Source organism: Lathamus discolor, chromosome 9 (assembly GCF_037157495.1).
Source record: "Lathamus discolor isolate bLatDis1 chromosome 9, bLatDis1.hap1, whole genome shotgun sequence".
Classification (NCBI taxonomy): Eukaryota; Metazoa; Chordata; class Aves; order Psittaciformes; family Psittacidae; genus Lathamus; species Lathamus discolor.
Genome location: NC_088892.1, coordinates 5,755,234 through 5,771,856, shown reverse-complemented (window position 1 = coordinate 5,771,856; position 16,623 = coordinate 5,755,234). Strand labels below are relative to the sequence as shown.

The 16,623-nt window shown below is 40.3% G+C and overlaps 1 protein-coding gene and 1 long non-coding RNA gene across 5 annotated transcripts in view; one reads left to right on the top strand and one right to left on the bottom strand.

Moving 5' to 3' along the window:
- Nucleotides 1–16,356, bottom strand: part of NXT2 (nuclear transport factor 2 like export factor 2) — a 67,349-nt gene extending 50,993 nt beyond the window's left edge. For 2 of the 4 annotated variants that reach the window (XM_065689670.1, XM_065689671.1), the window contains exons 1-2: nt 16,127–16,356; nt 13,834–13,918 (exon numbers count right to left, since the gene is read on the bottom strand). Coding sequence is in view for 1 of the 4 variants with exons in the window: in XM_065689667.1 (XP_065545739.1) it covers nt 1,419–1,436 (18 nt within the window). In the remaining 3 variants the exon portion in view is untranslated. Of the gene's footprint in view, nt 1–1,418; nt 1,524–13,833; nt 13,919–16,126 lie in introns of those variants that run through there. The other 2 variants (XM_065689667.1, XM_065689672.1) reach the window with 2 other exon arrangements.
- On the top strand, nt 2,010–15,156 carry LOC136019461 (uncharacterized). Its single transcript, XR_010614892.1, has 5 exons — nt 2,010–2,283; nt 2,653–2,742; nt 7,820–9,044; nt 9,978–10,082; nt 13,456–15,156. It is a non-coding gene; the product is annotated as an uncharacterized LOC136019461 (long non-coding RNA).
- Nucleotides 16,357–16,623: the final 267 nt, after the last annotated feature.

The following is a 16,623-nucleotide window of genomic DNA, read 5'->3' as shown; positions in this document are numbered from 1 at the left end:
AGTAGACTTTCCATACTGTATTTGGAATAAAAAAGTCTTGGTCACTCGTTCAACAAATTTGGGCAAATTTATATGAATTTTAGCAAAGCAACTTTAGGTATCGCTTCCTTTCAATTAGTTGACATCCCAACCAGCTGTAGCTTGGTAAACAATATTCAGAAGTATTTCATGTACCGTTAATCAAGAAATCATTTCACAAACATGATCCTAGGAGAAGTACACAGCATTGTATCTGTGTGAAGGCACCAAAGTTCAGAGATCAGGCAGGTGACAAACTGACACAAACTCCAAATTTCAAGACACAGAAACTGTAATTTAGTATATTTTTTAAGACCTTTCCTATCTTTGGTAAGTGATCTTACTTTCTGCTTTCTTTAGGCTCCTCTAGATTTACTATGCTTCTAAGAACAGAACAAGTCTCAGAGAAAGGGGAATGAAGTGCACTCATATACTTTGACACACTCTATTTCTTTTTTGCAATGAAAGTACAACTTTGCTTCTCTTTTTGCCCTTAAAAGCGTAAGATAGAATTCTCTTTCCACAGCTAGCAGAAGGAAAATTAACTAACATGCAAAGCACATGACTCCACCCTACCTCCCATTTTAGGCGGCACCCACTCCCAAAATAGCAGTGCTTGTGCCACGCAGTGTTAGTTCACTTCGCAGCAGCTCTAGTGGGTATGTATTCATTACAGACTGCAGACACAAGGAGAATGTGTTATTAACTGTGTGAAGAGTAAAAATGTGAATTTTAACTGACAGTTGGCTAAGAAAATCAAGTATGTTTGCCTAAGATATATAATATTTGCTTACAAGAAGTTTGAAAATGAATACAATTAAACACGTATTTCAGCTTTGCCCATGCAAACGTGAGCAGCCTGTAGCAATCTTTGTTATCTCAACTTATTCAGTACTCCAACACAGAATTGTGTTAAGTATATCACAACGACATGATGTTGTTGCAGAATATTATGTGGTGTTCATACGAAAACTGATCTCTTGACACCTCTCCAACGAAACAGAAAAAATCAGGTTTTCTACAGATAAACCCCACCCAGTCCAAGTCACATTGCTACTATTACACAGCAACTTCCTTCACTCCAAAAACCTGGAAATATGTCAAAACTTTTCTAAAGATACTGTTTTCCTTTTTCCACATAAGTAAGCAGAGGCAAAGACATTTAAAGTGACTTAAGTTTGAATATAATCCAACACCCATTATAAACATTACACTATCTTTCCAAAAGGAGTCAGGAAGTGATACCTGACTGCAGATGTATTTGTCATACTACTCCCAAAAGATATTATGAAACACTGTTCTGTTTATTAAATCTTCAGATTTATGATCAATAATAATGTTAATTGACTTCATTAATGACATTTAAATCTAGCCACAAACAAACAAACTAATTTATGTACTTTGGAACTATAAATCATAGTTTCTTCTGGCTCGTCTACAAAGAAGTGTAACACGGGTTCATAAACATGTGGTTAATCTCCAGAGATAGCAGCTTTGGCGGGTCACAGACATTCTGAGTCTTTTATAATCAACAGATGAAACTCCTGAGGTGAGTGTCTTTTAGACCTAAACCCACTGGGATAGCAGAATGTCTCCTGAATCCAGGAATAAGGCATTTGCTCTGGCAATGACTGAAGAGTTTTCATCATCCCACTAACAATCACAGACTGAATATGTAACAATTCCAGAAACGGTTAATTCTACACTATATTACACACATAGTTTTCTGAATTACTCACATCAACAGGAAATACGGCAGATAATACAGCAAACATTGTGTAAAGGATGTAAACAGTATTATCTTTAAAGAAATATTAATGACCTCTTCTTTCAGGAATCTGTCTTGATTTCCTATAACCGGAATGATATAGTTCAAGACAGAGAAACATGATGAAACAGTGGAGGATGTCTCTCAAGTGAGTAGGAACAGGAGTTTTCTGGAGGAAGATAAAGGGGCTCTGACTTAATAGGAGCAAATTAAACAGGAATAGATGAAAAAATTTGATCCTGAAATTTTCCATGCAAGTTTTATTTTCCAAAGTTTCTGAAATTTACTTTCCTATTTATCTTCAGCAATCTTAATGTAGTTTTTGTCTGAAAGATTAGGTTGATAGCTGCATTAATGACAGAGCTAACCATCAATACAAAATAAGTCCTCTGGGTTTCAAAGAAGCTTTGAAAACCAAGAAAAATCAAATTCAATCTAATAAAACCAAGAAAAAATTCTGGACTACAATGTGGTTCTGAAAATCTGTGTTGCCAAAGGTGAATTTTACATCACATTCTAATTCTCAGACTTGGAGCAAGTTTTCTTTCAGAAAGAATGCCATTTCAGAAGTGCAATGCCTGCACTCTCCATGAAAAAGTCTGTGCTTCCTGTAACTAACGTACTAACAGACTTCAAACCATTTTTGGATTGATTCTGCTCAAATGCCATCAAATTCTTTTTAGCCCTGACATTAACAGACTTTGGCCTTTTATCTTCCCATCTCAGTTCTCTGCAATTCCTCATTTTCCATCCATTTGAAGTGCTATTTCTGGGTTTATATTTGTATTGTAGATATGATACAATGAAGATGTCCTTGATTTTTTTCTTAATTTTCCTTTTATCAGTTATCTTTATTTTTTTACAAGTAAAAATTTGGGAGCAATGAAGATATGAGGCAGAGAAACTACTGATGACCATGATGACCATATCCTCTCCTGCTGAAGACAAAACAAAAGGTATTATATACTAATAATAATTATAATAATAATAATTATATACTAATTATTCAACTAAAGTAGATTTCTGTTCATTTAGTATTATACCCCATTGCAAACTTTTCACACCTTTTCTGTTGTTGTAGTGAAGTTATTGATGTGAATTCAAACCAAAAACCCTTCCTAAATGTAATGCCACAGACCATGGATCCAAATTTAAGTCTAACCACTGAATGAACCTGGGGTCCACTCCCAGCAGCAGCGTGCTTCCTTACCACCACTGCAGCCATGGCTTCAGAACTGACTCAGCTGCAATGATGAAACCCCTGAAACCACTGACATCCTTTCTTGTAACATGATGAATTTTTCTTGTCCATCTCCCATTCAAGTACAGACGAGGACCAGCTCTGCGTAGTTTCTGGGATATTACATGATCCTACCTCAAGCACAAAAGCATTTTAACTAACATGCTCATTAGCTTTCTTCATGTTAAACTGATTAACATGTTACCTCTTGCTAATTTGTGACTCAAAGGACAAGACATTCGTCATTGCCTGTTTCTAGAGTTTTGTTACATTTATTTACTTTTTTCACTATTGCAGCAATCACAGCCTCCATGAAATGAGACACTAAATGAGACACCATTTCTATACAAATCCTTTTCAATACCTAAATACATATATTTTAATTATAGAGATGCAGTAGTATACGCGTAATAAACCAAATTATTACCTCAAACCCTGTAATACACTCAGTGCTACCGCTGATTATCTAATGACTAAATCTATTCATTTAGATACCCATAATTTATGTTTATAAGTTCTGTATTAGGTTTCTTTTCTGCTCTGGAATACTTATTCCCTGGCAAAGATGCCTTGCATATGGATATTAGGCATGACCAACAGACATGCTGGCAGACTTAACTCACACTGCTGATATGTTATGCTGAGGTAAACCAACTTTGGAAAAAACAAAGTGCACAGGCAAACCAACCTTGCTGAATGGCTGGATTCTTAGTGGGCACAGCATCGTGCTAACCTATCTGCATGGCTTTGGGATGCCACGCAGGGTTTCCTACCTCTGCCACAGCAGAGAATTAACACTTCTGAGTCAGAGCTAGATCGTGGCTATCTTGGACTACAGGCAGAAAAACTTGGGTCTGTCTGCACAGGCATGCCCAGACCCATTCTAGTGAAGACTTCAAAATGGTTAAAATGTATTTTATGGTCTTGAAATAAATATATATGGCCAAACAGAACTCTTGCTTACGCAAGAGCAAATCATTACTAACCATTTAATTTGCAGATCATTAAATTCAGGTCTGCTTTTCCAAATTTCCCACTGAAAGATCTGCTCCTATAACTTGGAGGTGGCAGAATCGATCACTTATCCATTTCAGAAGACACCCTGGCCCAACCTATGCTAATATTTACCTTTAAGATAGCAGCAGAAAGATAAAGGACCATACATTTTTAACAGAGAGAGAGATTTGCTGAATAAAGTAGGACTAATGTTACTGTTTAGTTAGATATTTGATCTTAGAATGTGAAGACCTAATTTAGGGTGGCTAGTGTATGTTAAGAACAGGTGAATTATCACAGATCTCCTTTAGCTCTCCCCTGCACACCCTAATGCCATCAAGTTTTATTCTTTCAGTTCCGATTTTGCTACTAGATAAATGATTGTTCCCGCTCTCCTTATGAATGACATACTTAGTGGGTATGAAAATATTTTTGCCTTCCTCCTTTCATTCTTTCTTTCCTCATTTTCCATTAACTTATCAGATTCCACTTTGAAAGTCTTCTAGAGATTTTAAACTACCCTTTATATCAGTGACTTTGATGTTAAATAGTGTCAGCAAGGTCATTCTGACAGAAGGACCAGAAGTAATGTTTGTTTTGAAACTGAGTGCTCTGTTTTAATCTGTTTATTTCTGTACTAAGTCCAGGCACTTTGAGTTGTCATGATGACTCAGAGCAAAGTTGCAAAGCCTCAGTTCTACAAAGAGATTAGTCACTTTGTTTTTTTGCACTGAGCTGCTCTGAGTCAGCTTCAAATTGTTGCACAGAGAGTACCTGGGTACATCTTCAAGTGGCACAGGTAACTTTAGTGCAAGTTTCTGAAAGAAAAGCAGTTTCCTTGTACCTGAGCAAGTAACTGAGCCTTCCTTTTCTAATATCCCCAAATAAGAACTGGGTTTTAGAATAAATAAATTATAACAGTGTGAATGCTGATTTACATTTCTCCCCTTAGCCAAGGAGAAACTTTAAGGTTAGCAGCCTGAATTTAATGAACTCTGAGTATACAAAGCAACCAGTTGAGCAGATGCTCTTACTTCATTAACTATTTCAGGGGTTAAAAATGTACACACCAAAAGGTCTACTTTATTTTTGTCCTTTCAGTCACTGGAAATAGTTCCTTTGCTTTTTAATTTCAGCAAAACACAAGGTTTATGCAATTAGGCTACCTCTTTGCTTGATTGCACACAGGGATTCTAAGTTTACTGTGATTCTAAACAAGTGCCTCATTTGTATGGACCTGTTTTCTATTGATTGTCTGAGCTGCATCTTTTGTTTTGTTGGATGTACATAAATTTGTTGTGTGTATGTATATATATGTGAATGTATGTGTGTATTGTTACCCTGCTCTTGCAGGGGGGTTGGACTAGATGATCTTTTGAGGTCCCTTCCAACCCTTGGGATTCTGTGATTCTGTGATTCTGTATGAACCCACACTGTTAATTTTGTAATGCCTGGAGCTGGCATGGTATGTTCTGTAGTCTGTACACTGTGCATCATCTAGATACAATTCACACCATTTACAAGTATGTCAAAACTCAGTGTATTTGCAACACAGTGTGAAAATTAAGTGTATTACTACTGTTTTTACACCTACAGATCACAGAATCACAGAATGGTAGGGGTTGGAAGGGACCTCTGAAGATCATCTAGTCCAATACCCCTGCTAAAACAGGGTCACCTAGAGCTGGCTGCACAGGATTGTGTCCATGCAGGTTTTGAGTATTTCCAGAAGAGAGACCCCACCTGCTCTGGGAAGCCTGTGTCAGTGCTCTGTCACCCTCCATAATCTTCCTTTTGCTCCTGATGTGCTTGAAGAAGCCCTAGACCTGTAGATGTAAACTCTATAAACTCAATAGGAAAATACACTAACTTAAACTGTCTCTCTAGCCAACAACATCATCCTGATGCTTTCTGGAGAAAAACCCCATGAGACACCTTAGAATAAACTATCAGATTTCTCTCAATCACACAGCTGTATTAATGCTTTTATGTGGGTCTGCAGACACATGGCAAAATAACCTGAAGGCTGAAAGTAGTGAATTTAGAGAAGGAAGGAGAAGGAAGATGACGCAATCCACTTGTCAGTTATGACATATTAGTGTTGCTCTTGTTGCTCTATGGCTATTTTGATTTCTTTCCACCTGTATTCACCCCCCTCTCCTAACAGTGTGTCAGTTACCTTTTCAGAATGGCCCTCTTTACAACTAACACATCATGCTGTTTTACTAGGCCTTCAGAAGGCTTCAGCATGCCTTCTAACCATAGCGTATTCAAGAACAAGCAAATGTTCACATCTTGATTCAAGCTAAAACATTTCACTAAATTATTTTCAAGAGAAATTGTGGCCATTTATTTGTATTTCATTTATGTTCTAGAGAAAATATTATGGCAAACACCCCTCAAATATGTTATCACTGTATGAAGGAATCACATCAAATGTGACTTTTCCTGCATAATCCCTTGGCACCTGTTTATATTCTAATCTATTTAACAACTATTAACTAATAATTATCTAACTAACAACAGGCATTTAAATATTTAAATAAAAGTAACTGTAGAGGTATTATCTGTTGCACTTGTTTGTTCTTTCAGTGAACTTTATGCCAATCATAGAGACAGCCTAGACCAGGTTTTGCAGCTTTACCTTCCACACCATAAGGGTATACCTTTTAGAATGACTGCTAGGTTCCTAAAAAACAGTGGCACATCATAATTTTTATAATAATCATCATTTATTACTCAGTCTTTTTTTTTTTTTTTTGTGAAGTGATGAGAAGTAAAGCTTGGCAAGCATAAAAGATTAACAAGAATAACAGAACAGCCCTGACAACTGAGTATCAGTAGACAGCAAATACTCAGTGACAATCTGTTGTTTAATTTATTGCAACATAATGTTTGCTGGCTTTATTACAAACTATTTTCTTTTGTAAAAAAATTTTAGTTGTTGTGAAAACTACTTGTGACTCTGTGAAAGTTCTTTCTGAAGAACAAACGTAGGTGTAAGGATCATACCAAATGGAATCTCAAGTTACATGCTTAAAATTAGATTGCACAATCCATATTTGTGTTGGTGAGCAGCTACTTACCCAAGCAGTCCTACAGGCTAAACTGAACAAATTGATATTTCCTCATGCATTTCCTCCTGTATTGATAGGTGCATAATTTGCTCCTTAAGTACATAGTTCAGGTAATTTGAAAAGAACCCCAAAACTATAAAAGTTTAGATGTCTCACATTGAAGTGACCAATTTCAACATACACTACCCCTATCTGCTTCAGATTTTCCTCCTTTGTAAACCAGGAAAGAAATCACTGCCAGGCTTCACACAGAATTACTGGTGCTACCAAGTCAGGAATTCTAAATGCCTGATTCCTAGTAGGTTACCAGAATCATTAACCTCTTTAACTATTAAGAACAATGGACCTTTGCATTGCTAGCCAATCTAATACTAACAAATGAATACTTTAATCTCAATTATTTACAGGTAAATCACTGTTCATCTGTAAAATCTGCTGAATGAATATGTTAAAAGTCATTGCAAAGCTTAATTAGCTCATCAGCTGATTATTTGCTCATGCTAGCCTTAAATTCTTAAATTTAACACAGAGGAAGTATTTTTGTTGTTTTACATGTGAGTACAACTCAGAAAGAAAATACCAAGAACTCTGATTTGTTTAATTACATTTTACTTGCTGATTATTAGTCTTGCCAAATCTGCCTGGAATCAAACACTACTTGGCAAGCCATGTAGGTATTGCTGATGTATTCTCCCACTGCAACTGATTTGCTCCCTACAGGATGAACAGTGAGTGTCCAAGGAAGAAGCATTAGTTTCAGACCTGACAAGTTAGTACTGTGTCCTGCCTGCCTACAAATAAGTATAACACACTCAATACATCGGATATCTGATGGTCTCAGAAGTCTGTATGGAGGCTGTAAGGCATTCTTGCGTTCTGCTGTGTCATCACTCCATCCTTCCCAAAAGCTATTACCAACGGCACACCATGTTAATGAGCAAACCTCAAAGAGACGTCGTTTCCTTCCATGAGCAAGTGGAGAAGTTGGGGGAAACTGGGTTGGAAGTAAACATAATCATCATTTAGCTCCCTCCTCTGTCAGCAGAGAGCTGACTGGACACGACAGAGGGAATATGCTCCATCTGGCAACGGCTGCCTGCATACTCCCCACTTGTGCAATGCTGCAGCTCAGGGGAAATATGATTCAGAGGACTGCCTCTGAGTCACACTTTCTGAGCTCCATCTGAACTGGTAAGGTTTTGTCCCATACTGGGAACAAGCAACGATTCCATCTCAGCCTACATTCTGAAGTGTGCAAAATTCAAAAGCACTCACTTTGTGCGAGACATTAATACAAATTGTTTTCTATTGAGCACTACTTTACAATAATAAAGCAGGACTAATGTATCTTATATTGACAAAAAAACAACCACCCACTGCAAATGATGTTAAAATGTAACCCAGTAGGTTTAGTATCAGTGTTTTCTGGAACGTCTGTATCGTCCTGCTGCACATCTAAGATGATTCCACATCCATGTACAGGAGGTCCATCGTCGCACATGCGGAAAGCCGAGCCGTTCATCACGTAAAGCCCACGGGGCTCCCCTGTCAGGCAGCCACAACCCTGCCGGCCTCCCCAGCGCAGGAAGCGCCAAGGCCGCGGAGGGACCTACCGCGGATCTCGCGAGAGACAAGGCCTGGCCGTTACTGGGGCAACCAGCCCTCCACCCCATCATCCCCTCCTGGCCTGCCTGCGGAGCGGCAGCGTGCGCCGGCTCCAGCGGCCGAGGGTACCGGTGGGCATCGCCCTCCCTGTATGCACCCGGCAGAGGTGGATGGGGCAACCGCGAGAGAGCTCCGGCAAGAACGAGCCGCTGCCCAGGCCCCAGGCTGTGCCGGACCCCCTCACGGGTGACGGATGGCGACAACGGAACAGCAGTGTGAGGTGTGACCGCCCCGACGACCTGCTCAGCCCTGTGGCAGACATTTGAGAGGCAGCAGAAAGGTGATGGAGCATCGGGGGGTCTGAGAAAGAGACGGACTGGTGGAACCATGCTCTGCCCTCCCTGAGAGAGCAACAGCCAGTCGGGAAAACAAGCCCATGGGGATCCCTTGTCCTCCCCCACGCACTGTGGTTGCTCTCACGCCTTCCTCCCATTTCTTTGCCAAAGGGGCACCTTTCTATAATCACAGCCTGGTGTGGGTTGCAAGGGACCTTACAGCTCATCCAGTTCCAACCTCCTGCCACGGGCAGGGGCACTTTCCACTTGAGCAGGTTGCTCCAAGCCCTGTCCAACCTGGTGTTGATCAAACTCTTCTTCCTTCTCTGTTCACTGACTTTGCTGTCTGCCTCATTGTTTAACACACATACTCCTTGAAAGCCAGCAGTATCCTGAAATCCTAACAAAACCTGCTACATTTTTTGATGACCTCATAAAAACAACTTCAAAACTTGAGATACCCAACCCACATGATAGATAACCCATTTGATAAGCGAGGCATTACAGAGCAAAGGTTGCAGGTTGTCCACAGCAAACGTTTTCTTCAAGAGATCACACAGAAGACACAACAAAAACATGGTTTGTCCTGTTTACTCCTTATTTCTCCCTGAGGCTACCTGCTAGCCTGAAAAGTACCACTAAGCTATTCTCACCAAACAGTGCAGTACATGGAAAGATACAGCCTTGCATGGAAAGATACAGCATTGAGGACACAATCCATACTACACAGATTTCCAGGGTTTTACCTCATCTTAACTTTAATTCAAGCCTGTAGTCTGACTCTTCCTGAGCAGCTGGAGTGCATTACAGCTGTGTCTGCTTTAGCAAGAAAACATAGAGCAGTAGAGGGCAAAGAGTCGGTGCTGAAAACTTGATGTCCACTCTACGTGCATTTTGCAGTCTACCTGACAGTAGCTCTTGGCTTGTTCAATGAACAGATAATCCATCAACATGCTGCTGTACCACAGCTTCTGGTCTAATTTCATCGGAAAGGAATTCAGTTTGTGCACTCCAGGACTGCTACACATTGCAAATGAAAGCAGGTGAGTAGGGACAACTGAAAAATTGATTTCCAATTTTACTTCTAATCCAAACTAAAATACTGACATAGATACATCATGACTGTGCTCCTGGAATGCATCTTTTGGTTTAGATTAATCAAAAAGGAATTCAGTTTGCATGCTGCAAGAGTCTCTTCTTCAAAAGCAAACTCTTGAACCTAAAATGCTAATACAGACACCCCCCTTGCAATCAAGGCAGAGAGGAGCTCTGTTCTTTGCTTCACCCTATGGTTTCTTGCAGAGCTCTACACGGTTAGTTTACTTCTTTGTAGGCATTTGTGCCTCAGAATGGTAAGGTTATGGGGACAGCGTCATTTACTACAGCCCAGTTCAATACAGTGAAGAGACATAAACCACTCCTTTACTACCTTGCATGGGCTACCTGCATTTAGATAACAGTGTCTAAGGAAGAGACACCTGCAAAGCCTCTGTCAGCCCTTCCTGCAAATATGTAAAACTGGCTCATACAGCCATGGGCAAAAGCACTTTCACCCTGCCTTTGCCAGGCACTGATGACTGCAGTTACCACAGATACTGACTGTTTGAGGAAGGCTGAAACGTAACCCTAAGCTGGTGCTTTCTTTGTAATGGCAATTGGCCATATTTGTTTAAAAAAACCCAACATAGTAATATTGTAGTTACAATATTATTTCTTACTGACAGAAGGTTTGGTATCCTCACAAATGGATTATGCTGTCTCTGTATCACAAATGGAGGCATTTCTGAGCTGTCAGTCAAAGACAGTGTAAAGCAAAAATACCAGCCCAACTTTTCCAACAGAAAGCTCAGACTCAGCTGAAAAAGAAAACAACATGTGGCTGTGCCAGCCTCTGTGTGCAAAAGGATTCTATATGCCAGGATTCCTTCCTCAAAATATTTTCCCTTAAGTTAGATTGATCTTTTCTCTTCTGATAGATACTTTTCTTAAACTCAGGTGATCATTTGTTGCTCCATGTTGTTTGTTACACAACATCACATTTCTAACAAAACATCTTTATGCTCTTGTATCAGAAAATAAAAGAAATCTAAATAAGGAGCTGATTAACAACTGTGCATTTTTTTCTCTAAGTAATTTTTCATAAACATTTAAAATATATGCCCCTACATAACAAGAAATGATAATTCAAAGTTAGGGGAGTCCACAGGAAGTGTTTTAAGAGAATTAGTTTGTTAGCCATGACTAGATTAAAAGTTCAATATATTTTGCCATGCATATGAGAGTTCTTTCTTTCTTACACCAAAAAGAAAGGACAATTTCTGCCAATTAGACAACAGAAGAATATATAGAAGCTAAATGAAAACAGCATCACATGAAGCTGTTTAAGTAATAGTTCATTAAGCGTGGCTGTGGTTGCGACAAGCACAAACACACTAATTCCCCAAGACAGGTATCGCTGGAGAAACTGAGGTTGAAAACAATCTGACCTCCACTGGAATTCCAGTATTGACACTCTGAGGCTGGAGCTGTCATGACAAAAAACAAGTACAAAACCACACAACTGTGGTTGCTCCCTGTCCTGCTAAAGAAACCTCTACTAGGAAGGGAAGACACAAGCTACCTAAAACTTTCCAAGTCAAAAAATGAAACTGAAAAGCAAGTAACTAATTTTTCAAAGTGAGGATGGAGACGGTGATTGCAGTAGGTGGATCATCCCACATAAAGCTGGAACTTCTTATTTATAAACTGTCCCAGGCGCATTTCCTTTAACTTCCACTAATGATTTTTTAAAACCAAAGAATGAAAGACATGCTGGCTAATCAATACACAACAGTTTTTCAGCAGGTATGATGTGCTAGCAAAGAAAGTAATAGGAAAGGGTCATCTGCACTCAATTTGGGGGAAGATTGCTTTCCGTTCTGAAAACAGTCCTTTCTGCTCATTAATGCCTGAAAACTAATGCTAATTGTACCACTTTTTATTTCCAGTTACATAAATGGGTATCTTTAATTTCTGTTCCACCCTGCTATTCTCCAAAGAAAATCTGTGAAATTAGTGAGTAGTAGTGTGGTTTGTTCAGTAGTCTCCATATCTTACTGACCTGGACAGACAGACAACAAACTGTGTATTGCAAAAGGGCACATTTACGGTGTGGTGTTTTTTTTTTCTTCACTAAAGTAGTTGCATAATATTTCACATAATCCCAAAGCTGTCATCACTATATAACCCAAATAGCAACTATCCGTTAACAGGAAAACAAGTAGGCAAAATAATCTTACTATTCATCCCTGATCCAGTGAGAAAACATTTTGCAGATTGGAGAGTATGCCTTTGAAAACCAGCATTCTGTGGCTCTTTCACTGCATGGTGACACTATCCCCAATTATACAGAGCAGTAAAGAAACTAAGCGTTTCTGTAGACAATTACGTGCCAGGATTAGATAGATGGTGAAAGGAGAATAATGGAACAAGTAAACAACCGGATCTTCATTATTAGAGAGGTGCTGAGGACCCGCTGCTCCCTCTAAATTAAACTGGGCAACTTTTATTAACATGTCTGCCTTTAATCTTTGTGCCTAAAAATCTTAAATTTAAATCAATGCATTTTCATAAATGAGAGTCATAGTAAGTGCTGTGAAGGTTCTGGTTATCTTACTTCCAACACAGTAAGGAGAACTTGGATGAAAGAAATAAAAGTTTGTGTACCTTACAACTGAAAAATGCACATTTAGGGGATGCACAGTGGATTCCACGCAGTTGCAGGGATAAAGGAAGTGCTTGGCTTTCAGTGATTTTTATATACCCTTGGTACCGTAATACCTGAGGTTCTCAGTCATTAGCAGATTTTATCACCAAAGACACTCTTTTGAGGAAGGGAGGAGGAATTATTATTTCCATTTAATGACTAAGGAATTGAAGAACAACATAGATTGAGAGATTTGCCCAAGGATGGAGGGCAAACCTGCCACAAACTGAAGCAACAGCTTAGAATTCCCGATCTGTGCCTTAAACAGAGGCGTTTCTGTCCTCATCTTGGTTAAGAAATGTTGCAAACATTCATTTTCTCATTCCACTGACACTGACTTCTAGGGAAGAGTCTGGGCCATGAACATGTATTATTACCTTAGTTACTTTTACAAACTAAGTTAAAACAGTTAATAAAATGCTAGAAAAGTATATAAATCTGTAACTTAGTGAAACAGTGTAACAGATGAAAACTAACAGGCTTACCTATCACTCAGCATCCTTTGGTTGCTAAATACTTCCAGGATATTTTAATTCTAAATTTATACAGAGAGGTAATGTGGGTCCTTTCCTTTCTATGAACATGCCATGTGTAAGACTGAGCTAGGATTGTGTTCTAGTACTCAACAAAACTTTTTTTTTCTGTCTTTTACTGGTCAATTATTCCTACAGATGCAACTGAGGATGAGTATATTATAGGCTGGTGAATCTAGAAGAAACGAGCAACAAATCGTGTCATTGCAGCCACAACCTCTTATATCTTAACTGAATTAATAATATTGCTCTTTGTGGAATTTCATGGGCACCTATGCAGACCCACTGCTTGTCCCTCAATGCTTCTGCAGCAGATGAAATACACAACCCTCCATTTGGCTCAATGGTACAAATACCAATCGCTTAATTACTTCACATTACTAACATTACAGCCACCTGTGGAAAATGTGGAAATGAAAGAAATGGTTGCAAATTTCTGGTCTTTTACAGTGCATGCCTCATGCAGACACTTGGTGGGTAGAAAGAGCAAATAAATGAAACACAAAGCAAACATACCTCCAGTGCTATGAACTACAGGTTCTTCAAGTCTGGCAGAGATCAAGAGACACGCAGAGAGCACCTTGATTTCCCGTTACAGCTGCTGGAAAACAATGCAACCACAGTTAAGGAAGCATTTCATACTCAGGCTATGTTTGTTTCTGTAAGTAAAACTGAAGAACATAGAACTGACTCGATAGAACAGTGAGGCACTGACTTTACAGAGTAAACTATGGTGATGTGCCAGACCAACAGCCACTGAGACAGAAACCTACAAAAGCTTAAGTTGTAATAATTTGTGACATAAAAAGATAGTAAAACTAGATCACATCCCGTAACTATTATTTCAGTAATGGATGGATCTCATACACTAACAGGTATTCTTACATATTTTAAATGCAAGATAAAAATAAAAAGGCATTACTAAAGAAGCAATTAATTTTGATTCAGTAACTGCATCAAAACAACATTTATCTGAAAAGAGATAAAACAAATGAGTTATTCTTCCTACTAATGAAAGTTGAGAAAGCATATGCAAAACAGAGATCAGTTTGCAGTTCGGGGAAGTATTTCCTAATAGTCACATAGAAAAATCAGAACAAGTGAAGTTTTCAGGAAAGCTGAGCACTCTTTCTAAGCCAGAGAGGGCCCATCAGAAAAATCCGTTTCCATAAGGTCTGTTTGTCTGAGCAGACACGCTCACAACCCTAATGTTCTACACAACTGAATTAGGTATCTGTTGCTTTCTCAACTCCCTAGTAAAAACACTGCAAGTGCAGTGTAAGAGGAAAGGCTTTAAGAGAGACCAGAAAACACCAGTACATTTCTTCTTGCACACAGAGGCAGCTTACTCATAGTTACTGTCAAACAAGCCCAGAGGTTGATGACTAAGAAAAAAACATAAACAAAATAGAAAACCCAAGCCCTTTCTTTCAGATCATTTCCTTTCTTCCTCCCACATGTATCCTTCAGCAACCAGCTGGAATAAGCACGCAGTGAATGCAGTTCACCTTGCTCTGAAGTCTTAAGGCTTTACTATATTTAAAACCACTTCAAATTTTCATGTATAAAACACAGAAAGGAACCTAAACAATATATGGAAATGTTCAGTCTCAGCTCCACCCAACTGAAGGACCAGCTAGAAAACAATGAAAACCAAAAGGAATGTATCTTCAAAACCCAATTTGATTCTACCAGGGGCTACGAACAATATAGTGCAGTATAATTGTATAGCTATTGCATGACAGCATTGCATGGCAGAATCAATGCTACTGTGTTTAGTCGTGTATGTTCATACTAACATGTTTAAATGTCTTTAAAAACTAAATTAAATCTCAGTTTCCTACCGTCTGTAATATTTGTTTGGGGAATAATTACTTTCTGTAGTTACGTATTGCCGTAACACTGATGAGCTATAATCATGGATAAGAACACAGTGTTAGATGCTGTAAAAACACGAAAGATTGCGATTTAAACACAGGATGAGGAGGGAGTGAACAGATAGAGAATGAGGAAGTATGAAGAAATAATGAGGCATTAACAATCAAGCAATCAATACGTGACGTATGAGATCTGGTGTGCCAGCCTCCAAACTGAGTTACTGGGGACTCCAAGGAATATCTTTTCCCACGTGAGAGGCAGAAGAAAACAGAAGTATTTATCTAGAACAGGCAGGTGGTGGAAGCTGGTGTCAGGAATTTGGAGAGATGCCATCTACATCATCAATCAAAGGTGAGGTAGCCAAGGAATGACCCCGAAAGCAAGTCAAGTACATCAAGTTTGAGTGACAATATCACCAGCTAGCGAATGGTCTTTGCAGCTGTATTATGGGAAAAATAAGATTATTTTTACACTTGCATGACCAGTGCAGGCAACCCCCTAACTCAAAACTGAATATACCTTTTGCAGGGACACCTTTATTAGAAATAAGAAAGCACCAGGGATGGCATCAGCAGACAACGCCTCAACCTCCGCTGCAACACAACTGCAGCAACCGTGCAGCCCGGCACAGGAAACGCCTCTGCCAGGACAGCCGGAGAGCTGGCAACGGGGAGAATTAAGAGAGGAGGCCGGTGAAGGGCCAGAGCTGGCCCCATACCCTCCAGTGCTGCCTCTTAAATGGTGCAACATCCACACGTTGCTGGAACATAGATCATCCGGTAACATCTAGCCCCGTATTTTAACAACGATCAGTCGAGATGGAGGAGAGTGAATTTTACAGCGCACAAACGTCCCTTCACACTCCGATTGCCAAACAGAGTGACTTTGCTCCTCACGTATCACGTTCCCATCTCAGACTCGGGGACCATACCCGTGGCCTGCCTGGATACCACCGGCTGCAGATCACACGCTGTACCAAGCACCAGGGCAGGTCGCTGATCGTGCCAAAGCAAGGCTGCCCGGCCCACACGGCACAGGCCTGCAGCCGAAGCACCCTGTACCGTGCCGCGGCCGGGGCGCTGCGCTGCGCTGCGCTGCCCTCACAGACGGGCTCTGCACGCGGCACTAACGGCCGCCCTCGCGCCCACGGCCGCTTGTTTATCTCCTCCGCGGCGCGCGCCCGCTCCCCCCTCCCCGCCACAGCCCCGCGCGCCCGCAGCGGCCCCCGCCCAGCTCCCCGCCGGCCAATCAGGGCCGCCAGCGGCCGCGCGCGCAGGGGCAGGCTTCTTCCCCCCCCCGCCCACGTAACAGGAGCTGGGCGAAGGCAACGTAAACCGGTAGCTTGGCCGCTGATTGGCAGAGGGGCCTGCCCATCTCTGCAAGGCCCCGCCTTCCGTCTTACCCGCTCTGCCGAATACACGCCGTGCT